A 24,601-nucleotide genomic window follows, 5' to 3' on the forward strand; every position below is an offset into this window, starting at 1 on the left:
CCCATCGCTGTCCTGTCCGGCAGCGCTGCTGGGATTGTCTTGTGGGGAGAGGCGCTGCGGGTGGGAGCGCGGGTAAGAATGCTAGCTCAGAAATCAGACTTTGTGGGCTAAAGACCCATCCACCACTTTCCACTTAAGTAACCTTGGACGAATTACATAACCTTTCTGTGTCACAGCCTCCTTACCTATAAAGTGGAGGTCACAACAGTACCCATTCGTAGGGTTGTTGGGCGGCTTAAATCCGCTAAGGCTTTAACGTGGGGCAGCGCCTGACACGCAGCAAGCGCTCCACGGTGTCGGCCATTACGTGCGTGTGTGCTCGTGTGCTGGGATGTAAGCTCCCTGAGTGTGGGCACCACCCCTCTCGCATGCACCTCTAAGTCCTTGTGTCTAGAACACTGTCTGCATGGCAGCCACGCTCCCCGGTTCCCCAACTGCAGGGAGCGTGCCCCTTGGTGCCATGCAGACCATGCGCTGTGTAGTCGTGTGGTGGCCTCGAGTGCCTGACACACAGTAAATGAGCAGCGAGTATTTGGGGACGTTTGTCGCAGCAGGGCTGGTTCGCGCCTCCGCTCCCCTCCCCACTGCGCGCGTGCACACACACACACACACACACACACACACACACACACACACACACACGTCTCACTGAGCCTCCTTTTGCAACAGATGAGAAGGAGGAGAGCGTTCTGGGCAGCATCCCCCTCCTGAGCTTCCGGGTGGCCGCGGTGCAGCCCTCGGACAACATCAGCCGGAAACACACCTTTAAGGTCAGTTGGCCTTCCTCTTCCAGGTCAGGGGGTGCAGGGAGGCCCGCCCCTCTAGAGCCTGGGGGCCTGGAGCAGGATCAAGAACCACCTCCTTTAGGAAACCCCGAGTGGTGGCAGTGGCAGCGGCGGGGGAGGGAGCAGGCAGTGGTCCCTGCACTCAGTGCTGGCTGTTGTGAGGCTCATGGGAGCCGGACCCGGCCACCCTTCTCCTCTCTCAGGGATCAGGCGGGTAATCCTCCCCAGCGGAAGCCTGTAGAGGTGTGCTTCGCTGGTCCCACAGTCTTTCCTAGGAGAGAAATGGCTACGTCCTGAGCCCATGGACCCTCTGCCCAGTGGCACCTGGGAAATCCAGCGGAGGCAGGAGCTGTGGGCTGGCATGGTTCTGAGATTCGTTCTGGAAAGTCTTCCACTCCACCATGTGCCTAGGGAACTAGACGCCTAGTCAAACTTACTCAATTTTCAATCTTCAGAGAAAATTAGGAATTGAGTTTTATTATAATCAAGAGCTACAGGCTTCACTGAGGCACAGTTTGGGGGAATAAGGGCCCAGGGAGATGGCCCTCACCTGCCTGTTGAGCACGACTCTTGGGACCCCTGGGTGCGGGGATCTACCCATCGAAACTGAGCTGCTGCAGCTCATCCTAGACCAGTATTTCTCCACATTTAAAAATTCACGGCCCACTAAAAACGATAAAAAACATTCCATGCCCTTTTTTGTATTTTATGATGCAAAAGATCATAGGTTCTTTCTCATTTTCCAAATACAAAGTTATGACATCAACCATTGTGCATTTTCTTAGCACAAAGCCCTCTCTCCCCTAGTTGCGAATTGCTGCCTAAGACCTTGAAAACCCACAGGTCACTCCAGGGCAGTGTCTGAGCGCCTGGGGTCCCAGAGATGCTGCCCCTTTCTGTCCTGCAGCTCTGGTCCCCTGGCCGCAGAAGACAGGTGGACAGAAGCTCAGGTGCCGCTCGGGGGAAACCGGGAGAGACTTTGGCACATAGTTTCCAGCCCCCCAGGGTCCTGCCTGCAGATGAACAATCAATAGAACTCTGGCTCCCGGGAGCCGGGTTGTAGCTGGGGAAGCAGACACAGGCTGTTTAACCAACAACAAACAGTCCTGCCATCCACAGACGCACACACACACCCACACAGTCAGACGGGCTGTCTCACCCTCCCCTCCAGACCTGTGCACAGACACGCGCACGCTGGCGCCCGGAGCCCTGCCGGCAGCCCACGGCAGATCACCGTCTGGAGTGACTGACGCACCCCCCCCCACAAGCCCCGGGCCTCTGCGCCCATCAGCTCCTCCCCTCCCTCCCCTTTCCCTGAGGCGTGCGCTGCCTCTTTGAAACCCAACTCAGGGCTGTGCTCTGTGACCCACAAAGGGTTCCGATTGTGGCCATTCAGTGGCCTTTCCCCAGGGAAGGGAGGGGAGATGAGACAGATGGGCGGCTTGTCCTGCTGCGGCCACCAAGAGAAGCCCTCGGCTGGCCAGTAACGAGCCAGCACGGTTCCCACCCAGCCGGCTGCTCAGTGCCTTAACCTCTCCCTAACACAGCCCCATGGAGGCTCTGTGGCCTCGCCCCATGGGGCGCCTCCCTCAGTTCTCTGGTCCCCTTTCGCACTTCCAGGCTGGTGTCCCCTCCTGGCGCCCCACTGACTGTCCTGCCTTTTCCCAGGCCCTCTGCCTTCCCCTGTCACAAGCTGTTGTTCCCAGGCTTTGCTCTCTCCTTGTTTTTCCATGGGCATGCTTTGTCCTCCGGCCTGATCGTGAGCTCTTCAAGTGCAGAGAGCATGTCTTTGCTTTCCTGGTGACGGGTGCCCAGAGCAGAGCTCAGCACACACAGGACAGTCACTAGACACTTGGCAAGTTAGTTATTTGCAGCCCAGGACACACCCGCTAGTCCCCTCTGTGTGTCCCTCTCCTCCGCAATAACCCTGCGTTCTCCACTTCGGAGGGCTTGCCTGCACCCCTGCTCTCCATGTCCCTGTGCAGTTTCAACCCCAGATGCCTCCTTACAACTTCACTGGCTTTTTGTCAGCATCTCCCTGCCTCTGCCCACACGGTGGGCCCTGCCACAGGAGGGTGGGGACTGGCAGGACCTAGAGGAGTTAGACGCTCCCTCACTGGGCCATGGCTCCCGGGGAAGGAAGTGCGTTGGGGAAGGCACCGAGGTAGACGAAGTCTGGCTGGGAAAGCTCTTGGAGGGTGTGGACTTGACGTTGCTACTTAGGAGAGCCTGGTCTTTGGTCAGAGGAGCCCTTCTCTCCTTCCTACCCCCAGAGACCCAGGGCTTCGCCTCCAGAGGGTCAGGGCCAAAGTGAGGTTCACGTCTGAGATGCATAGTCACATCGGGATCCCTTGTGTTGAGTGGGATGCACAAAGCCAGCTGCTGCTTTTGGGAGATTGAGGGTCTCACCTGGGGAGTATTTGGAGGTCCCAGAAGGAATCTCACCCTGGAGCATCTTTTCCCTGAGGCCTCAGAGCCTAAAGTTTCACTGGGTGCCCCCCCCCCGCATCAAACAGATGTATCAGTGAAGGCCAGAGCGAAACCGCGGGTGGGTTGCAATTGCAGATCTAGAGTTAGTACCAGGGTGCCCTGCCTTCTCTCCACCACCAGCGCAGATTGCCTGGTGCCAGCTCTCCACCCCTGCTCCTGGTGGGCTGAACTGGGCCTCGCTGGGTGCTGTGGTCCCAACGGTGCCATGGAGTAGAAGGGGCTGGTCTGAATAACTCCCCACTTCCCTCTGCTCCTCAACATCCCTGTCCCATCGTCTCCTGTCTCTCCCTCTGGTGTTCGGTTGACCTGTTCTCTGCTTCTCCTCCTTCTGGCCGCGTGAGGACCCCTCCTCTGGACAGGAGCTCTCTCCTGGGTTCCCGCCTGCCGCGCCCGCTTGTGGCCGCCAACTAGGTAGCGTGCTCCGACTGTCTGTGTGTGTCCCCCCGTGTGCCCACGGCTGTCCCTCTGCACAGAAGGGACAGTGCTGCTTCCTCAGAGGCCAAACGGGGGCCAAGATGGGCGTGTGCTTGGGGTTGGGGGCATCTCTCCCACATGTGGGGTCATTGTCCATCAAATCTCAGACGGAACCTGATGGGAGAGCGGGTGTGGTTAATTGTCCCCCCTGCTTATAATCATCTTCGTTGGGGCAGGTCAGCTTACCTGTCTACTGGGCTGCCTAGTGGTGTCCAGAGAGCTAATCAAGGCAGACACCTGGGCGCCAGCTGGAGCACCTGGGACAGCTGTGGGCCTCCTCGCCTTGCCCTGAGCTCCACATGGGGCAGAGAGCTACAGGTCATGGGAACGGCCTGCCTGACCACCCATTCTGTGGGTGGGGGTGTCTTCTCCCCGCAGGTGACTGTGTGCTGGCTGGACGAGGCCGGGGCCAGTTCCACGCACTGCCTCTCCCCACAGGCTGAGCATGCCGGGGTCCGTACCTACTTCTTCAGTGCCGAGAGCCCCGAGGAGCAGGAGGCCTGGATCCAGGCCATGGGGGAGGCTGCCCGGGTACAGATCCCCCCAGCCCAGAAGTCGGTGCCCCAAGCTGCGCGCCACAAGTGAGTGCGGCGGGGGGCGTGGGGAGTGCTAGAGAGAGGAAGATTGAAGGAGCATCGCCTCTATGCCACGGCTGAACCCAGAGTGTGGGCTTGAACCCCTGGGAACGTGTGAACTGGCTCCTTGCCTCCCAGCAGGGTACCTGGCTAGGTGATTTCAGAGCCTGCAGCCTCCTTCCCCTGACCCACTTCTCCTGTTCTCTCTGAGCTGGTGGAGGCCAAGAGAGAAGCCAGGTTCCATCAGGGCCTGGCCAGGAGCCAAAGGCCAGGGTCATTTGCTTGTTTTGATAAGCACACAGCCTCTGTGGGAAGGGGGAATCGGGTTCGAATCCCAACTTGGTTGCTTTCCCACTGTGTGACCTCGGTGTAAGCTTCTTGACCTTTGAACCTCAAAGACAGGAATGATAACCCGACCTCGGGGGTTGCTGTGAGGACTGGGTAGTGTATGTAAAGTAAGCACTCAGCATCCGAGTGCTCCCGTCACCTCATCCCACCGTCACCCGGAGCCTCAGCACCTGTCTCTGCTTGAACTGGGTGTGGAGCCTTGAGTGAGATGTGATCAAGGATCCAGCAGAAGGAGGTTTGACAGTGTAGACTTCAAGTCTACCTACATGACTTGGAAATGTTTACCAAGCGGTGTCTCAACAAGGATGCTGGCATATGTTGAATTTGGGAGGGTGTAGGGAGGACGTTGTCATAAGCTTCTATCTTTGCTTCAACCAAGGGGTGTACTCATTCGCTTCATAAATGTTTCTTGGAAGTAGAAATGTGTAAGGCACCATGTAGGGTGCTAGGAAAGCAAGGGAGGAGAGTCTGATGTGGTCCTACCTCACGGAGCTTAAACTCTAACGGAACGTCAGGCCTGGAGGAAGTTTGTTCTGGAGGCAGGGAACTCGCATGTCTCTATGCCTGTGACGTTTGGGGCAACAGCTTCAGCCCCTGGCGTGCCTGCCTTGTTTGATCTCACAGTCCTATGAGGGGAGGTACCATCTTATCCATCCTGCCAGCGAGGGGCCCGAGACTCGTGGAGGTTAAGGAGCTTTCTGACCTGTGGCCAGCCTCTGTGGCTGAGACATCAGAGAGGTTCCTGTCATGTGTAGTGTGCAGTGCATATCAAGTCTGGGGCCTGGGTCAGGGACAGACTGCAGGGGAGACCTGGTCTGGGTGAGGTTAGTCTTGACCACAGCTTGAAGGCTGGACTCCAGGTGGGTCAGCAGAAGGGAGTGGAGAGTGGCCCGTGGAGTAGACTGAGAGGACCAGGGCGGGCACATATGCACAGGAAAGCTGGAACTGTGTTTTATAGTTGTCCAGGCTGGAGCAAGAAGATAAAATGGTAGGATTTAGGAAACAGAGTTGTAATTCATTGAATCCTGTTTCCATCGCTGTCTCCCTTCCCATTTGTCTCTACTCCATTTCTCCTTCCCAGTCTCCCCACCACCACCCAACTCCATGCTGGGCTGGAGTCCCTGACAACATCTCCCTTGGCATCCCGCAGCCACGAGAAGCCAGACTCGGAGAACATCCCACCTAGCAAACACCACCACCAGCCGCCGCACAACAGCGTCCCCAAGTCTGAACCGGAGGCCAAGACTCGAGGGGAGGGTGATGGCCGGGGCTGCGAGAAGGCGGAGCGGAGGCCCGAGAGGCCAGAAGTCAAGAGCGAGCCCCTGGTGAAAGCCAATGGCGTCCACGCCGGCCCAGGACCAGGCTCGGAGCCCGGCAGCCCTTACCCCGAGGGCCCAAGGGTCCCCGGGGGTGGGGAGCGGCCCGCCCAGCCCAACGGCTGGCAGTACAGCTCCCCCAGCCGGCCAGGGAGCACAGCCTTCCCGCCTCAGGACTCAGAGAGGGGGGGGCACCGGCAGAGCTTCCCGCCACGAGTCAACCCCGACAAGATCGCCCAGCGCAAGAGCTCCATGAACCAGCTTCAGCAGTGGGTGAACCTGCGCCGAGGGCTGCCCCCTCCTGAAGACCTTCGGAGGTGAGGCTGGCGTTCCGGCAGGGAGCCCGGGCTGGGGGAGTGACGTGGAGGTACCCTCCACTGGAAACCTGCTGGGAGCCAGGCTGAGTTGGGAAGAAACTAAGAAAACCCCAGGATTTCTCGCTTGCCCTAGTCGTGTCCTGCCCCATGGTCTATCTGTAGGGTTTGCCTCCGCCCCTGATTCTTGATCTCTCTGCCTACCTCCTTCAGAGGCACGGACAGGGCACCCAGGGCCCCTGCCAGGACGCGGGGTGGCCTGAAACATGCAGGCAGTCTAGCATCAGGCTTTAAAGCTGTTCCAGGCAGACACCTCCCTGCTTCCATCCCCTGTGCCACATCCCCTGTTCCTGAGTTTCTACCAGCACAAGACTTACTAACCGCCAAGCCAACTTGCTCCATTTCTGAATGGCTCCAGTTGTTCGGAAACCATTATTTATATGCAGTTTTGAAAACAGAAACAAAATGTTGCCACTCATTGGTCCTAGTTCTGCCCCCTAGACCAGTTTACGTCTTTATCTAGTGACTGGCTTTCAGAGATTCGGAGACATTTATTGGACCTGATTGCATTCATCATCAGGGCAAGCGGGGCTGCCGCGCCTTCCCTGGGGGTCTGGGCAGCTCCGGGGGCTGCAGGTAGCAGCCTCAGGAGGGCAGCTCACGGCTGCTGGGCTGGCCTGCCCTGAGGAGAGCGCCTCGCTCGGGTAACGTCCCAGGAACCTACTGGTTCTGTCCTTGACAAGATCATAAAGTCAGGGAAGCCTCCCCTTTGTGCTCCTCTGCTGCTCAGCTCCGGGTGTCTGGTACTCTTGCACTCCTTCTACTATTTGCCTCTCTGGAAAGGGTCTGATAAGTTGGTTCATGCTGAGATCGAGATGGCTAACAAGGCTTCAAGCTTCTCCCCAGGGGTATTTCATTTTAAAGAGACAAAGATGGAAGCTTCAAATGGTGAAATTTCTGTCCTCAAGGAGCTGGTTGAGGGAGGGGGCTTTGGGGGTGGGTCTTCCCTTGCACCTTTGCAAACAGGGTTCAGTGCCTGGGCTCTGAGGGTCAGCCCGGGGCTCCACCACCTAGTCAGATATGCTCTAGGCTGGATGGCATGGAGGTGGGGCCGGGGCCCAGGCAGGTGGCTGGGGACGTGCCCATGCTGTCTGGCTTACTTACAGTGTCCTCTGTCTCTCAGTCCCTCCAGGTTCTACCCCGTGTCCCGTAGGGTCCCTGAGTATTACAACCCCTACTCCTCCCAGTACCCTGACGACTACCAGCCCTACCCGCCAGGCGTGCGGCCCGACAGCATCTGCTCGATGCCGGCCTACGATCGGATCAGCCCGCCCTGGGTGCTGGAGGACAAGCGTCACTCCTTCCGGAACGGAGGCGGCCCCGCCTTCCAGCTGCGTGAGTGGAAGGAGCCTGCTGGCTATGGGCGGCAGGACGGCACCGTCTGGATCCCCAGCCCCTCCCGGCAGCCCGTCTATTATGATGAGCTGGATGCTGCCTCCGGCTCCCTGCGCCGCCTGTCCTTGCAGCCCCGTTCCCACTCCGTGCCCCGCTCGCCCAGCCAGGGCTCCTACGGCCGCGCCCGCATTTACTCCCCCGTCCGCTCACCCAGTGCCCGTTTTGAGCGGCTGCCACCTCGCAGTGAGGACATCTATGCTGACCCTGCTGCCTATGTGATGAGGCGATCCATCAGCTCCCCTAAGGTGAGCCACCAGCCTTCCCCTCCTTCCTCATCCCCTGAGATCCCCCAGAGGCCTAAGTCCATTTGCTGAGAAGAAGTGGAGATGCAAGGGCATCTGGGGATGTGGAGTCACCGGGCCGTGTCAGCAGGACCAGCGATGCAGCCCCCAGGGAGCCATTAGCCCTGTGGTTCTGTCCATAGGAGAGCTGCCTTGGGGTTTTTGCTTTGCCCCTGAGTAGGGACACTGCTCTCTGTGCCTGTCCCCAGGCTCTGTCATGAACCCTAAATCTATATAAGAGGGCAGAGAGGTTCTATCTTGTCAAATCTCGAGGACCTGGACAGATCATTGCAAAAACATTGCAGTGCATAAATGCTGTCCATTTTAGTTTGAAATCTGCTCTGGGACAAGATACAAGCATCCCTAACCTTGAACTTCAGTTGGTGGGGAAGTCCTTGTCCCAGCCAGACCCCCTCACCTCTCCACTCCCCTTTCTCTTCCAGTATGATTACCTGGGAGACAGGCGGCCAGTCCCTGCAGGGCTGTTCCCCTACAACTACCCGCCGTCCCCCACGGTCCACGATAAGATGGTATGTCCTCTCCTCCCAGCCCACCTCCCCTCAGGACCTCTCCTCCCAGGGCGGGGCCACGCTAGGGCAGACGCAGGGATGCTCCGTGCCCAGGTCCTGGCTCCTCTGGTTTGGGGCAGCTTCTGGATGCCACCTCCCGTTTGGCCTGGGCTCTGACTCTGGTCTGGAGTTTGGTGCCTGTTACTCCTCCTCCTCTGTGACACGGTAGAGGAGCAGGGACGAGATCTGGAAATGCGAAGTGTCCCCATCATCTCGACCTCAGAACCGTCCCCCTCTCCGGCGTGCAGGGGGCTTGGACCTCCTCTCCTAAGGGCGCTTAGGTTATGGGCTGGGAAGAAAAGCCAGGCTAGAGCTCCCAAAACAGGCACAATCTTCTAGTCTCCCCACGAAGCGTGCTTGCTTCCAGCCTGCCCTTGCCTTGAATGCCACTTTTGGGGAAGGAGACGAGAGATGGGATTGAGGAAAAAAGTTCCCATATTGTGTCTCCTCCTACTTTCTCTCCCCTTTCTACTTATGTTTCTTCCTGGAATTTGTTCTCCTGAGAAATCTTCTGTCCACTCGGAGAACTAGACACGGATGTTCCACTTGAACAGTTGGGGAGAACCAGTGAGCCACCCGGCACGTCCCTGTCCCCAGAGACCTGTGGCTGACCGACTCCGCTCCCTCTGACTCTCCCCTGCCAGTGTCCAAACTCTATAGCCTTGACACCCGGCAAATGCACCCTCCCAAAACAATGGAATTTTCCAGAGAAGTCAGAGACAGCTGCTAGGAAGTGCTGGCTAGATGGCCACCATGGTGCTTTCCTCTCCCGGGAGGGCCAGGCCCACCCGGGAGCCACGAGGGTGTGTCCCTCCTCTCTCTGGGCGCGTCCAGCAGGCGGCCTCTGTGGCTGCCCGCATCCTCATCCCTTCCCTTCCCCAGAGCTCCTCAAGGTCAGAGAGGCCTTTGTCGCTGCCCAGCTAACTCTTAACCGCTTTGCTTCCTTTTTATTGTTTTCTTCTGTCGTGTTCCTGTTTGTTTGTGTTCCCGTTGGGCCTCGGGCTCCCGGGTAGGATGAACTTTTAGACCTTCAATTGCAAAGAAACCTAGAGTATTTGGATCAGCAGGTAGGCAGAGCTGGTGCCCCCCTCGCCATCCCCCTGTCTTCCCATCACCTCTCCCTGCTCCGCCCCACCTCCTCATCCTCCATCCATTTGACAGCCTTTGTTGGGACGACCAGGACACAACAAAGTGGCTTATATTTTGGTTTGCGCCTTCACACCCCCTTCTCCTCAAAGCCCTTTAGGGCAGCTGGGAGTTTCCTGGGGACGGGAGAATAATAAATGACCACATGAATAATTAATGCCAACTCCTGTTTGTTTAGCCCAGATGGAGCCGCCCCCAGGGGGCAGGTGGGAATTTGCATATTTGCCGAAGAGAGTTGCAGAGACAGGGAGGGACTCTGGGCTCAGGCCTAAGAGGCTAGGGGTTTAGTTTAGCCTGAATCTGGGAAATTATCCTTTCCTGTTCCACAGGTTGTGGTTAAACTCCATAATTTGTAAACCAAGGACGGCAGGCCTGCCCTCGGGTGATTTTTTTAAATCATGTGAATTCAGTATTTGTTAGTGCTCCGCAAAGTTTTGGGGGATGCACGGCTCATGTTTTCCTGAGAATTCAATGCTGCAGACAGAGGGAGTGTTATCAGCCCCGCTTTACAGGCGAGCATCCTGAAGAGGCAGTGAGTGTCCCTGTGCGATGGAAGCAGTGAGCTCCTGGGCTCCCGCCTTTGGCTGCCTGGCCTTTTGAGGACAAGGAGGCCGTGATGCCCACAGGGGTTTAGACACGCCAAGGGTCAGTACGCTGGGCATTTATATGAGCACACGCTCATGCTCGGATCTGTGCTACGAAGCATGGGGGACTTGGACGTGCACACCGTTGTCCTGTGGAGGCAGCCTGGGGTGGTGGAAATGCTAATGACAGTAGAAATAATAATAATAATAGCAGCAGCAGATACCATAATTGGGTGCTTCCTCTGTGCCACACACCATTCTAAGCACTTCACAGACCCTCATTCATTTACTCTTTGTAACTCTGCAGAGTAGGCATTGGTATTATTTGCATTTTGCAGCTGCTGAAACTAAAGCCCAGAGAGATCAAGTAATACGCCAAGGCTGTGTCTGCGCACACCTGTGGCTGGCAGAGCTTGGGCATGACTCTGAGCTTTCGACTCAGTTTACAGCTGCCATGGGGAGGTTCTGTGCCTCTTAGCGGTGCAGAGAGAACCATCACTTGATATCCAAGGACATGGCTGCTACTGCTGGTGGCTCTAGTCACAAGCCATGTGGCCCTCCTCCCACGGGGTCTTCGTGTCTCAGGGAGGTCACCCTCATAGAAGACCCTGGGCGTCGGGAAACACGGGTATCCACACTCTAATCAGCAGCGATGGCTCCCGGCCCTCAGCGGCGTTGCATCTTGGTCCCACGAGGAGTGTGTGGTGTCCCCACCATGAACGCTCCAGTCCACGTGGGGGTGAGTCCCCGGGTGCCGAGCTGAGCGGGGCTGGGAAGCATGGGCAGGACGCAGGGTACACAGTGGCTGGGTGGGGAGGAGCAGGGCTCCGGGGCGGGCTTCCCTCCCTGCGGCCCATCCACTCTGCTGTCCCAGCATTCAGTGTAGACAGCAGTTCCCCTTCCTGGGGGCTTCTGCCTTTAGCTTGGGGGCTTCAGAAATAACCTTTCAGGGGACCTCCTCCTAGGCAAAGGATAATATCTTTTAAAAGGCATTTTTGTATGATAAGAAGAGTCCGGAACGCGGTCAGACACTGTGCTCTAATTCCAGCTGTGCCATTTACAGCGATTTTTTTTTAACCTTGGAAATGTCACTTGGTCTCTCCGGGTCTTTGTTTTCTCAGTCATGAAACGGACACTGGAGAACCTGCCCTTTCTGCCTCACAGAGTTACTGGGAGGCTGAGTGAGGCTTTCTGTGAGTGTACTTTGTCACGCACCGGGGGGCGGGGGGTGATGGCTGAGGTGATTATTTTATTGTTCTTTTTTCCGAAAAACTCAAAAATATTAGTAGACCACCCTTGCTATGTATCAGGCTCCAGGTTCGGTGCTTTTTCGCAAAATTTCTCTAACATTTTGGAGAGACAGAAGGTGGCACACAGGAACCCTCCCAGAGACAAGGCCTCCGTGGGCTGACAGGTCCCCAGCATGGGAGGCAGCGGGCCAGGGGGAGAATGTTCCGGCTTCCTTCATTGCTTTAGAGCCATCGGCTGGGGAAGGAATGGGCTCTGTGCGTGACCAGGGAGCCCCTGGGCGTCCCTCGCCCTCTCAAATCCTGATTGTTAGTAGATCTGCCTTTTCCTACACACGCACACGCACACATACACACATGCACACGCATGCACACGCCACACACAGGACACAGGCGTGACACACAGGCAGCAGACGTGGACACACACAGACACACATACCACATGCAATCGCACCTACACCACGCAGGCACACCCCACATACAATAAACACAATCTCATTCACACACACACACACGTATGGGCTCTAAGAAGACGGAGACTGACTTGACTTCAGACCCTTACAAGAAAATGTCGTCGACGGCCTGTTGACTTTTAGCCATTTTTACAAAGACTCAACCTCGTAGTATTGTTGCTCTTTTGAAAGCCTTTTATATCTTGGAAAAACACTTCCAACTGGGCTAAAGAAGTAGAAAAAGCAGATCCGAGGAAAACGTTTTAATATGCTGTAGCCCCGTGAATGGGGGTGGGTGGTGACCGCCCGACCCTGTCCACGGCACGCAGAGGCCAGGCTGCCTGGGAGCTGCCAACTAAACGGGGTAAGAGGGAAATGTATGTGGGTCCAAGAAAGACTGGGAAGACAAGGGCAGAAAACGTGGAGACCACCGAACTGTGACCCCAGAAGATCTGCCCTAAGGTGGCCCCATCCCTTCCCCTTACTCACTTCCCCTCCCCAGGAAGCTTCTCCTGTACAGCTCCCTTCTGTCTTCTGCTGCCTTCTCCTGGAGATCAACTGAGTTAAAGGGACATAGCCAGGGACACTCCGTACTACATTTACGTCTGAGGCTGTCTCACTGGAACCAGGGGGGGAAACGATGGCATTTCTGGTTGGCTGGGTTGGCTCGTCCTCCCTCCCTCCCCCTCCCCCTCCCCCTCCCCCCTCTTCCTTCTCACTCTTTTTTCATTTGGCAAATAGTGTTTCCCCCACCATGTTCTAATGATCCTTGAAGCACAAAGATAACCAGTTGGGAGAGCAGTGTCCCAGTATCTGGCGTCCCTTTAACACGGCTTGCTTGTTTTGGCTTCCTTATTTGCTACCCGGCGCCATCCAAGATCAGCCTGGATGCTACCAGCCCAGCTCTGGAAACCATGTTTAGCAATCCTTTCTACTCTAGAGCAGAGGAGGGGCAGGGGGCAGGGACAGAGACCTGCCACCACCCACTGTGAAAACCCGTCCAAAGCGCAGGTCCCAGGTTTCCTTTTTAAGCCGTTTCATTTAGTTCAGATTTGGGGAAATCAGCCTTTTCAACTGCCTTGTGTGGTCTTTGACCAAATCAGTGTGAGAAATTAGAGCTGGGCCAAGGGGCTGAGGCCCACCACGCTCAGGCACCCTGGGGAAGTGGCACTGAGCCGGGGGCCTCTTCGGAGCCGAGAGCCAGAACACAGTAACCTTGCAGCTCCCTTCTGTGGCCTTTCCTCAAGGGCAGCTTCCGAGATGGAGTTCGCACGCGGTGAGCGGCGGGCGGGGCCAGGCAGAGGGTGCTGGAGGCCTCCGCAGCGGCGGCCCTGTCCTGTCTCCCGGAAAGCAGAGCAGAGGCACGCGTGGGGGAGCCGGCTCTCTGTGGGGCTGAGTTTGAGTCGTCCGTTCCTTCCTCTGCCGCAGATGAGTGAGAGTGAGACTCTCATCAGTATGGTGAACCACATGGTGGAAAACTCCTCCCCCAGGGCCCAGCTCTTCATGCAAGTAAGACCTCCGCCGGCAGCGCGGTCCCGTCCACGCCATTTCAGCGGCTCCTGCATGGTCGGGTCGTCCCTCGGGGATGGGGCTTGCTCCGTCCGCCTGCTCACCCGCCAGGCCTCATCTCCCAGCCTCAGCCTGGTCGCCCTCCTTTAATTCCACTGTGTCTCCTCCATTCTTCACGTTCATGAGTGAACCCAAGGCCCATTTCCCAAACCATCCAAACAGCCAGCACTGACATCTCATGCCACGCCGGGGACTGCCAGTCTGCCTTAATGTCCAGGACTCCTGTCTCGTGTTTGGTTCAGGGCATGAGGGGGGTGTGTGGAACGTGCTGTGGTTGCTGCATGTGTCACCAAGGGCAGGCCGCCTTGGCTGGACCGAGAGGCCCTCCTGGTTTAGGCACCAGCCCTGTGACTGGCGCTCAGTGCACCAGGGCAGTTCTCAAACGCTTCCAACGCGCGTTGCGTCTTCCCAGGTCCTCCCCTCGGGAATGCCAGGACTTAACTGGTGTTCTCACGCTTGTTACCAGTAAGCCATCTGGGAGCCACAGCCCGGGCGTCCCTCCCGGCAGGAGACCCTAGGGCTCAGTGGGGAGAAGATGCAAAACACGATTTACGCGGCGTCTCTACCGTCAGAATCAGCCCCAGACGGTCCGGATGGAGCTTAGGCCCGGTGGTCCCACTTTCCAGCCAGGAGACAGAGAACTAGCTCAGCTCAGGTCCCCGAACGGATGCTGCCTGAAGGGATGAATGGTGGTCTGCGGCAGGAGTGGAGCCAGGGTGGTGAGCTCTCCCTCACCACACGCCCCCGTCTGTCCCCGGCTGCAGTAACCCGCCTCCTGTTCCTGCAGGTCCCTCCGTACCCAGAAGTGTTCCGGGACAGCCTCCACACCTACAAGTTAAACGAGCAAGACACAGATGTAAGAGCAGCTCTCCTGCTCCCCCTCTGCCCACTCCAGCCCCTCCCGCTGCCGCCGCCGCCTCCTCCTCGCGCTCTTCTGGGGGAGCCTTTCCTCTGTCCATCTCTCTTCCTCCTGTGGCCCTTCGTACATTCGATTCATGTCCTCTCTCGCCGCAAAGACAACATTCTGCGTGTCCCTCCTCGTGCCCCTCTTCTCCTCACCACTCACCCCTGCCTCCCACGATGGCCGTGTGTGTCTCCACTGACCTCGAGGCCCTGTTAGCCACAGCCCTGGTGTCTGCTGGTAACCGGAATGCAAAGCTTTGTCAGGAGGTAGAGCAGTCTGCTCGGTGCCCAGCCTGGTGTGGTCCCTGGGGCCCTGGAAAGCAGAACAGGGCCCTGCCCAGCCCTCAGGGGGTTGCTGGGTAGCCAGAGATGCCAGTAGCATCAGGCAGCAGCAGGTGGTTCATACGCTGAGCAAACAGCAATAGGGTCTGCAGGAGTGCAGGGCAGTGCGACCTGTGGGCTGGTGGGCCAGGACAAAGCAGGTGGTATGTGAGCTGGGCCTTGAAGTAAAAGCCCCAGAGGACAAGACTTGGCTCAACAGAAAGGAGCTAAGTGGGTATTTGAGGAGTGGCCTGGATAAAGATGTGGTCTCAGGAAAGCACAGGTCTTCCCAGAAGAGAAGTTTGGCCTAGCCTGCCTCTTCCCACTGGCCTGGCCTGGGTAGCAGATCTGTCCAATAGGCATGGGAGAGGCTCCATCCAGGCAAGGACCACACCTCAGAGGGACCCCAGCATCAGCCATCCTGAGACTCTGGGGGTGGGAGGGGAGCACAGGGGCCTGTGGGACTGGGTGACCAGTTTACATCATTCACTAGGTTTTCTAAGACTGTTGTTCAGAAACCCAGCCTACCTCTCCCATCCATGCCCACCTAGAGGCCCAGGAAGCAAGGCCATGGTGTCTTCTCAGCCCCTTGCGAGCTGGAACCTCGGGAGGATGGGAGTGTAGGATCTTAATATCTGGCTCTTAGGCCTCTCCTCTGTCAAGCTGACTTACTTCCTCAGAGCATAAGCGTGTCTTCTCTCCCAGTGGGTCTTTGGGGAGTCTCTCAAGGTGAAGACCATCTTCCTGTTCCCAGGAGCCTCCAAGGTCAAGGTGGAGGCCCGGGGTTCCTCACTCGGCACGGGTGAGGAGGTGGTATCCAGAGGCATGGCCCTGCCGACCCAGTTCCCGGGTCCCCATCAAACCATGTCCTTCACTCCTTCTCTCTCCTTCCCTTCCCCCCACCCCCTCGGGACCCCAGAAGCTGCTGGGCAAGTTATGTGAGCAGAACAAGGTGGTGAGGGAGCAGGACCGGCTGGTGCAGCAGCTCCGAGCTGAGAAGGTGAGATCTGTGAGGTGGCCGTGAATGGGGGCACATGGGGGGACTGGCCTGGAGAAGGTGCGGGTTGCTGTCTCTATCCTGACTAAGCTGACGAAGCTTTGTCCTTTCTTAAGCTTCTGTCCTACTCTTAGTTGGAAGTGCTGAAGCTCCTCTGGGGACCTGAGCTAGTGTGAGGACCACCTCCACTAAGCTGCCTGGCGGAACCCCTAAGGCTCAGGCCTCAGCTGCTCCAAGTCCCCGAGAGGAGATATCAGGGCTGCTCACAGCCATCTCCCTGCCGTTCTTCAGGAGAGCCTGGAAAGTGCCTTGATGGGGACCCACCAGGAGCTGGAGATGTTTGGAAGCCAGCCCGCCTACCCGGAGAAGCTGCTGCACAAGAAGGAGTCGCTGCAGAACCAGCTGATCAACATCCGGGTGGAGCTGTCGCAGGCCACTACGGTACCGGGGCCGGCTCTGTGCCCCCAGCCCCGGTCGGCGCCAGCGGGCAGCCACCCCTTCCAGGCTGCGCTCTCCTAACCCCGATTCTCCTCGGAGGGCACGGGCAGGGTGCCTCTCTGGGAGCGGTGTGACACTTAACGCTGCCTTGCAAAGGGGCAGCAAACACGCCAGCCTACTTGTCCCTGGGAGACTAGCTCGTTTCCCAAAAGCCGTACCTGCAGCAGGACTCGTTCAGCACACGCAAAGTCGAGGGGCACCTACTTCCTTGGCTGCTCTGACAGCTCTGCTGCCCACCTCCTCTTCTCTCCTGGGGAACCAGGGCACCGGCAACATGCTGCCCAGTTACCTCCCAGCGCGCGCAGGGCAGAGCCCCCAGCACAGACTACCTGGGGAATAGCTCTGGGGGCAGCAGCAAAGGCTGCAGGAAAACGTGGCGCAGAGAGGAGGAAGGTCTCTAACCTCCTGAGAGCAGCCACATCTGGCTCTTTCCTGCCTGCCACGTGGAGAGTCTTCCATTTCCTCTCTTTAGCGTGCAGAGGGATGGGCTGTTGTGTCTCCTAGAAGGCCAGTGTTTTGCTGTCATCAGAGTGTCCCCGCCCCGTGCCCTCTCCCGTACCTCTGTGTCCTCCTCCCCAGACCGGCCAGACCCCAGGTACCCGGGCCCCAGGCCCTGAGGCAGGACGAGGAGCTGGTTTGGCACTTGCAGCTTCTCAGTGAGCATCCCCCACACACCCCCACCCCGCAGGCCCTGGCGAACAGCACCGTGGAATACGAGGGCCTGGAGTCAGAGGTCTCCGCCCTGCATGACGAGCTCTGGGAGCAGCTCAGCTTGGACCTCCAGGTGAAGAGGGCCCCCAGGCAGGCGGGCTGCTGGGGGCCGCGGGCCCTCCTTTGTCCTTTTGGCCCAAAGGGACCAAAGTGGCTTGCTTTCCTGCTTTAGAGCTTTCAGAGACTTGAGACAAGGAGTTGGTCCCAAGACAAAAGACAAGGCTAGGGCGTCTTAAAATAGACTCTTTGAGTTCCAGGGTGAAGATAGTGTGAGATTCCCCTTTGGTTCCGTCAGATCACGGGGGGAGAGGGAAAGCCACAGCATGGGAGACTAGAAGTAAGGTGCTTTATGACTGAAAGGATTTACCAGCAGGATGGGCTGCTGGGCCTCCTAGGAGGCCTGTGCTGTCATCAGAGTGTCTCTGCCCCGTGCCCTCTCCCTTCCCTCTGTGTCCCCTTCCCCAGACCGGCCAGACCCCAGGTAGAAATATAAATACAAATCTCCCTGGTGACATCAGAAGAGATCACAGTGTGGGGATGATCCACTGGGGGGGGGGTTTAGATGGGACAGAGGTCCTCCTTTCGGAGGTGGGTCAGAAACACTCTGCTTGGAGGCAGGAAGATGGACATTCTGGGGGCATTCTTCATCTTTTCCTCCCTCTGTCTTTTCTCTCCCTGGGCTCTGCCCTTCCTCCAGCTCCCTTGGCAAGCTCTGTCTCTCTGATGCAGTTAACACCCTGGTTTCCCCCATTTTCTTCCTGTTTCCATCCTGGTAACAAAACCCACCACCAACCTGGCAGCTGGTTAGGTGGGTGGGGAGAAGGGCCTCCGAACCAGGGGCCCCAAATGCCACCCACGTCCCTTGAGCAAGCCTCACTGTCAACATGCACATTTTAGGAGGCAGGATAGTGTCGTGGTCGAGAGCACCAGCTCTTGAGCCAAACAGACCCCGATTCAGATGGTGGTCGCACTGCTTACTAACAGACAGCCCAGGGTGTGAGCCTCTGCACCTCTGAAGGGGGGCCAGCCTCTGCCCTTGCCTCGGAGACGTGTGCAGTGTGGCAGCCACAGTGAACTCGTGTCTGCAGGGCACTCAGCACAGGTGTGCGGTGGGGAGATGCTACATAAAATGTAGCTGTAATTTTTCAAAGAGTGGACACTGTAACTGAATAGAATTCATGTGTGTAGGTTGAGTGTAGGTATTACAAAAGGGCTATTTGGATGGAAAAAAAAAGACAATAAACTAGAAGCTCTCGCCCCTGGAAAATAGGTCACCATCAAGTGTCAACCCAGAGGGGCACTCGCTCCAAGACCACCCTGAGCCCCCCTTGAGGGGTGGGGCACAGAATCAGAGGGGCAGGTCCTCACTCTCTTGATTCTGAAACCACATGTTTACCCAGACGGGCTTTTTACTGTGATGACAGAGCCCTGTTCTCGGGCAATTCCAGAGCTCTGTTTCGTAGACGCTGAAGAGGCAGAGGCTGCCCCCGAGAAAGATAAATGTGTTGGAGGAACCAGTGGGGCAGGGTGTGTGTGCGCGTGCAGGCTCCTACCTACCGCTGGTCCAACCCGATGGGGGAGAAGGCTGGGGTGCTCCTTAGCAGTCACTTCCTTTGACCTGCTCTGTGGCTGTTTCAGAATGAGGTGCTCAGCCGGCAAATCCAGAAGGAGATCTGGAGGATCCAGGATGTGATGGAGGGGCTGAGGAAGAATAACCCCTCCCGGGGCACAGACACGGCCAAGCACAGAGGTGAGTGCTCCCTCCACCAGCCTCCTGGGCTTCTCGCCTCACCAGAAAAGCTCCAGGCATCTCTGGCCTTCATCCCACACCTGCCAACTCACACCTCTCCCTCCAGGCCCTCGCACTGTGCTCAGAGCCAGTCGGGGCCTTTTCGGGGCTCCAGAATTCTCCCCAGGGCCCTGGGATGGTAGGCAGGTAGGGCTCCCTGGTCTACCACCCCCCTGCCCCGTCCCAGAATAAACCAATCAGAGATGCTGTCATCCTGAATCTAGACTCCTCCCCAGGACGGGTCAAAGAGCACCTGCAGCTCACCAGGCCCTAAGCCCGGGGGCCTGTTGGTGATGTGAGACCACTACCTGAGTATCTTCCTTCAGCCCTGGGACCCTGGGCTGGCTTTCGGTGACACCTGGAGGCAGTAGGGTCATTTACATCCGTCATCTTCCCCTGCCCAGCTCACCTCTCAACAGCCAGCCTGCCACCCAGCCCCTGTCTTAAGTCCCTTCAGCAGACCCAGGTGGCCCTGAGACACGAAGTCCTCCCCAGCCTCCCCCACCTGCAGAGCCCAGCCACACTCCAGGCCACACCACTTCCCTTTGCCTCACCTGTCTCCTCTTCTGCTTCCCCCAAGGAGGACTTGGCCCCTCAGCCACCTACAGCTCCAACAGCCCCGCCAGCCCTCTCAGCTCCGCCAGCCTCACCAGCCCCCTGAGCCCCTTTTCGCTGGTATCTGGCTCTCAGGGGTCCCCCACCAAGCCCGGATCCAGTGAGGTAAGCGGAGATGATGGAGTAGAAGGTAGGTGGGGGAGGGAGGACCAGGTCCTCATTTGCCTGAAACTACGCAAATTCTGTGCCCATCTCTTCCCCGGAGGCCTCCAGTCCTAGGGCTTTGTCTCCCAGCCTAAGGTGGTCATTCTCACTCCCAGTCTGGTGACCTTCCCTCCAGCTTTCTCCTTTACCTGCTCTCATCTCCAGCTGTCATCTTTAGTTGCCTTTCAGGGAAGTCTCCTGGGTACCAGGCTGGTTAGCAAAGAGACCAAACACTTAACAGGAATTTAAACCTAGATCTGTTCGGCGTTGGGGGGAAGGTTGCGGGTCAGTGTGGGGAGCATTTTCCTAGTCAGTCAGCAAGTGTTTTCCAAGGCTATACTCTGGGCAAGGCATGGTGTAAGGCCCTCTCAGAAAGATGCCCGAGGGCCTTGACCCCACCCAGCGTCCAATGGGGGTCAAGACCGATTCACAGTGAATAGCCCTCCTCTGGAACATGGTGGCCTAATTTCTCAATATTGAGCCATGTGGTTCAGATTGTAAATGCTCTGATGTTCCTTACACATTGGGACGGGTGGAGGAACCAGGGAAAGAGCATTACAGGCAGGAGAGATGGCAGAGCGAAGGTGCGGGCCTGGGATGTGCCCACTGGTCACGGGGAGGCGATGAGGAGAGAGCTCTGGAGAAAAACTGGGGACCAGTGCACAGGTGGGGGCTCAGCAGGGGAGGGCCTTGGAGGCCAGGCAGGGTTGGCTCTGGAGCTGGCGCTCCATCCAGGCCCGGGGGTGGGGGTCCGGTGGTGTGGGGGCCGCCCCTGTCTCCAGCCACGTCATTGTCTGCCTCCTGCTAATGCTCTTTTCTTCTGCTCTCACAGCGGCTGCTCTTGCTCTCCTAACGCTCTGGCTTCTCTCTGCCTCAGGAGCCCGGCCCGCCACGGCCTCCCCTCCCCAAAGCCTACGTCCCCCTGGAGTCTCCTCCCACCGTGCCTCCACTCCCTAGCGAAAGCCGCCTCTGGCCATACCCCACCTCCCCTTCCTGGCACCGCGGTGGCGAGACAGCCAGGGGTCAGGTACCCAGCACCCTTGGGTCCTGGAGGGCAGGGACGGAGGGAACAGGGCCAGGCAGGGGACCGAATCACTGTCCCCATTCCAGTGTCCCCACAGCTTCTACTGGCCTTCTGTCCAGTTGGACTCTGGGATGAGGAAAGGGATGATTAAGACCCTCATACTGTCCCCTTTTCCCCCTTTTTGGCTTCCTATGGACAGTGGCCACGTGGCAGCCCATGGCTGTGGGTGGTGGGTTGCGCCCCACCCCCTACCTGATGATGGAAAATCCAGTGACCACTCCCCCAACCCCCGCCTGTGCCATCCAGTCCCTTCCTGCTCTTGTCCACCTCAGACCCCAGACCTCTTGCTCTCTCTCTCCCCTTGTCTATGTCTCTGCCTTGTCTACGTCCTCTGAGCATAAGGATAGAGACCCTTTGCTCCCCTCTTCTGTCTCCTTCTCTCACCTGGATCCCTGGCTAAGATCCAGGAGAAATGTGCAGTTAGGCTTGGAAGAGGTTGCATGGTGAGTAGAAAGAGGGCTAAAATTGGAAAACCCGTACTGTCACCCAAGCTCAGCTACTGGTAACATGCACAACCCTTGAGGGTCTGCCCATTGAGGTGGGCAGAGCAGGCAGGTACTGTCACCTCAGTTGTACAGACAGAGAAAGGTGGTGGGACTTACCAATGATCTGTAGTTGGGCTGGAGCTGAAGATTCTGACCTCTGGCCTCATCTTCTCTCTGTGTTCCCCTCACTGAGACTCAGATTCTTCAGCTGCAGGAGAGGATGGTTCAGATGATGTCTGAGGTCCCTTTCTGGTCACATGATCCTGTGAACCTACAACCTAAATGCCCCTTTCCTTCCCCCAAAGCTCATCTGGTTCCTTTGCTCCAGTCTTAGGTGAGGTCCCAACAGAATTTTCAGAGATCCTTGTAGTCCCCTCCTCTGGCCATTCCTCCTCTGGCTCACGATCTGTGCTTCTGGTGTTTGCCAGGAGGGCTGGTCAAGCTGAGGGATGTCTCCAATGGGCCTCAGCTGAGGGGCTCCCTGGGGCCCCCGAGTCCTCATTCCTCAAGATGGCCCCGCTTCCACCAGTCTTCAGGTGGCATGGCCGGAGGCTCCGGTGCCCACTCCCCAACTGGCACACAGTTTCCCCACCCCGTGTGTTTATAAGGGTTTGCTCTCCAGCCACTGCAAAAGAAACACCACCGGGGCCAAATTCTCAGTGGTCGTGCTAGCATCACTCATCCTCTCATTCTTTCTTCCCAGCCCAAGGCAAGCTATGAGCCAAGCAAGAAAGACCCCCACCAGACATCACCCCTGGACACCACTAAAGACATCAGCCTTGTGCCCACCAGGCAAGAGGTGGAGGCAGAGAAGCAGGCAGCTCTCAACAAAGGTACCTCCCGTCCCGTCCTCCCCTAGACATGAGGCTAAGGCTCAGAGAGGAGCCCAGAGAGGTGCTCATTCACGTCCGAAGAGGGGCTTCCCCACCCGAGGTCTTCCACCTCCACGCTGGGTGGAACTGAGCCTCTCCGAGAAGCAGGCGCCCCCGTGTCCCTGACTTCCTGCTGTTTGTGAGGCCCGCTGGCTACTGTGTCTCCCTGCAGTTGGCATTGTGCCCCCCCGGACAAAGTCACCCTCGGATGAAGAGATGACCCCGTCAAGGGTGGTGAGGAGGACCACCAACATGCTCACCAATGGACTCTCCTCCCGGGTGAGTGCAGCCCGCGGGCCCGAGAGCCCCAGCTGGGCTGGGAGCCTGGGGGCCTCTGTGTGTCCACCCATCTGTCACTGTTCAAGAATCCCAGGGCTGGCAGAGGCAGGTGGGGCAAGTGAAGGAGTTCTCCTTCAAGGAGACATGTCCAGGGACAAGGAAGATACACATAATAAAGATTCGAGAATATTTAACAAAATGATGATAATGTGCTGGTGATGAAATACAAACGCAAAAGTCAGTGGTCGGAGTCAAACGTGCTGACCCGAGGCACTGCGGTGGTTTGCTGGGGTTGCTAGGAAGTTAACGAGACATCGCAGACTTGGTGACTTAAAACAACAGAAGGTTATTGGCTCACCGGTGTGGAGGCCAAAGTCCATATCCAGACATCACCTTCTACTCTTACGTGTCTTCTTTTTTTTTTTCTGTTTCTTATAAGGACCCCCATCATTCACTTTAGGGCTCACCCTAATTCAGGAAGATCTTATCTTGGGATCCTTAACTTAATTCCGTCTGCAAAGACCCTATTTCCAAAGGTCACATTCACAGGTACTGCGGTTAGGACTTGGGCGTACCTTTTGGGGTCCACTCTTCAGCCCATCACAGGCAGGCTTCCCAGAGAAGGGAAATGTTAAGGGATGAAGGCTGATGAAAAGCTGGGTGTGGGGGCTGAGGCGCCCAGTAGAGCCCCATTCTCCCACTGCAGCAGGAGCGCCCCAAGAGTGCTGTGTTTCCTGGCGAGGGCAAGGTCAAGATGAGCGTGGAGGAGCAGATCGACCGCATGCGGAGGCACCAGAGTGGCTCCATGAAGGATAAACGGAGGAGCCTGCAGCTCCCAGCCAGCCCGGCCCCCGACCCCAGCACCCGGCCCGCCTACAAAGTGGTAACGTCCTCCCAGCCCCCACAGGCATGCCCGGCTTCTGCAGGCTCCCGGGGTGTGGCCAGCCTGGGAGGGGTGGCGGGGAGGGAAGAGGTCTTTGGAAGGGAGGGGCTGGGGAGGACCCAAGCTGGGCTCCTGGGAGACCTGGGGGAGGCTTCTCCCTGCTGACGGGAAGAGACACCTGCAACAAGTGTTTCCTTTTTTGTGATTCAAGAATAATAACTCGCTAAAAGGAATGCCTTGATTATTTTGGTTGAAATGAGTTCTACAAAATTCAGTTGATAGAAGACAGTGCAAAGTCTACCACCAGAAGTAGCCTTCACTTGTACATGTTTCTAGAGCATTTTCTATGTGCCTAGCGCTGGGCTGGGTTACCGAAGGTGACCGTAATCTCACCATCGCGTGGCGCAGTACCGTTCACAGTCCCTGTCACGTTCTCCCGTTTGGTCTTTCAAGAATGCTGGGTTAGGAAGTATTCTCCATATTTTAGAGATAGGGAAACAAAGTCATGAGAAATTAAGGGCATTCTGGGCCACAAAGCTATTGAATGCAGATACCCAAGGCATCTGCCTAGTTTTTCTTTCCATTAAATTTCAGCAATACAGAAAAGTTACAACCCGTAAGTCCTGCCTTCAAGCAGGTTACGTTCTAGTTGGTGGACTGGAATTTCTATCACATGGAAAGATTAGACGTCAGTGTAAGACATACTGGTTCAACTGCCCAAAATCTGTGGCACCGAGTGTGAACACGGGCACAGCAGGGAGGGGAGTGCTGAGGGGGAGAGTGAGGAGAGCTCACCCCCGGGCCCCGGTAGGTGAGCAGGCTTTGGACAAGCAGCATGGAAGGAGCAGGTCTGCGGCGGGGGCAGTGGGAACAGTGGGGTGCTGTCCAGGTCAGGCGTGCTGGACAGGGACATGGAGGACCCAGGTGTGGGAAGGGTTGCCTGGAGGCATGGGGAACAGTGGAGGTGCTGCTGGCAGTGGGACAAAGGCCCTGCGTGGTCATGACAGGCCCGCCCCCAGGTGCGCCGTCACCGCAGCATCCATGAGGTGGACATCTCCAACCTGGAGGCAGCTCTGCGGGCAGAGGAGCCTGGCGGGCAGGCCTACGAGACACCGCGGGAGGAAATTGCCCGGCTCCGCAAAATGGAGCTGGAGCCCCAGCACTATGATGTGGACATCAGTAAGGAGGTGAGCGGGGTCTAGGAGGGGCGGTGGGGGGGGAGAGACCCTGTGAGGGGATGCAGGCGGTGACCCTGGTCCCTCCACAGCTCTCCACCCCAGACAAAGTCCTCATCCCTGAACGGTACATCGACCTGGAGCCTGACACTCCCCTGAGCCCAGAGGAGCTGAAGGAGAAGCAGAAGAAGGTGGAGAGGATCAAGACGCTCATTGCCAAGTCCAGGTAACATTCCTTGG

General features: G+C 57.4%; 1 protein-coding gene across 6 annotated transcripts in view; it reads left to right on the plus strand.

Moving 5' to 3' along the window:
- PLEKHA6 (pleckstrin homology domain containing A6) overlaps positions 1–24,601 on the plus strand; it is a 136,582-nt gene that overhangs the window by 104,593 nt on the left and 7,388 nt on the right. Inside the window, exons 8-26 of one of the 6 annotated variants that reach the window (XM_072948391.1) lie at positions 670–770; positions 4,128–4,330; positions 5,754–6,305; positions 7,486–8,002; positions 8,482–8,568; positions 9,621–9,674; positions 13,465–13,545; positions 14,393–14,461; positions 15,749–15,829; positions 16,118–16,267; positions 17,013–17,108; positions 18,674–18,785; positions 19,405–19,544; positions 20,461–20,610; positions 21,856–21,985; positions 22,197–22,303; positions 23,010–23,186; positions 24,206–24,373; positions 24,454–24,587. In XM_072948391.1, coding sequence (XP_072804492.1) covers positions 670–770; positions 4,128–4,330; positions 5,754–6,305; positions 7,486–8,002; positions 8,482–8,568; positions 9,621–9,674; positions 13,465–13,545; positions 14,393–14,461; positions 15,749–15,829; positions 16,118–16,267; positions 17,013–17,108; positions 18,674–18,785; positions 19,405–19,544; positions 20,461–20,610; positions 21,856–21,985; positions 22,197–22,303; positions 23,010–23,186; positions 24,206–24,373; positions 24,454–24,587 — 3,109 coding nt within the window. The remainder of the gene's footprint in view (positions 1–669; positions 771–4,127; positions 4,331–5,753; positions 6,306–7,485; positions 8,003–8,481; positions 8,569–9,620; positions 9,675–13,464; positions 13,546–14,392; positions 14,462–15,748; positions 15,830–16,117; positions 16,268–17,012; positions 17,109–18,673; positions 18,786–19,404; positions 19,545–20,460; positions 20,611–21,855; positions 21,986–22,196; positions 22,304–23,009; positions 23,187–24,205; positions 24,374–24,453; positions 24,588–24,601) is intronic. The other 5 variants (XM_072948390.1, XM_031689951.2, XM_072948389.1 and 2 more) reach the window with 5 other exon arrangements.

The sequence above is a fragment of the Vicugna pacos genome, chromosome 23, assembly GCF_048564905.1.
Source record: "Vicugna pacos chromosome 23, VicPac4, whole genome shotgun sequence".
Classification (NCBI taxonomy): Eukaryota; Metazoa; Chordata; class Mammalia; order Artiodactyla; family Camelidae; genus Vicugna; species Vicugna pacos.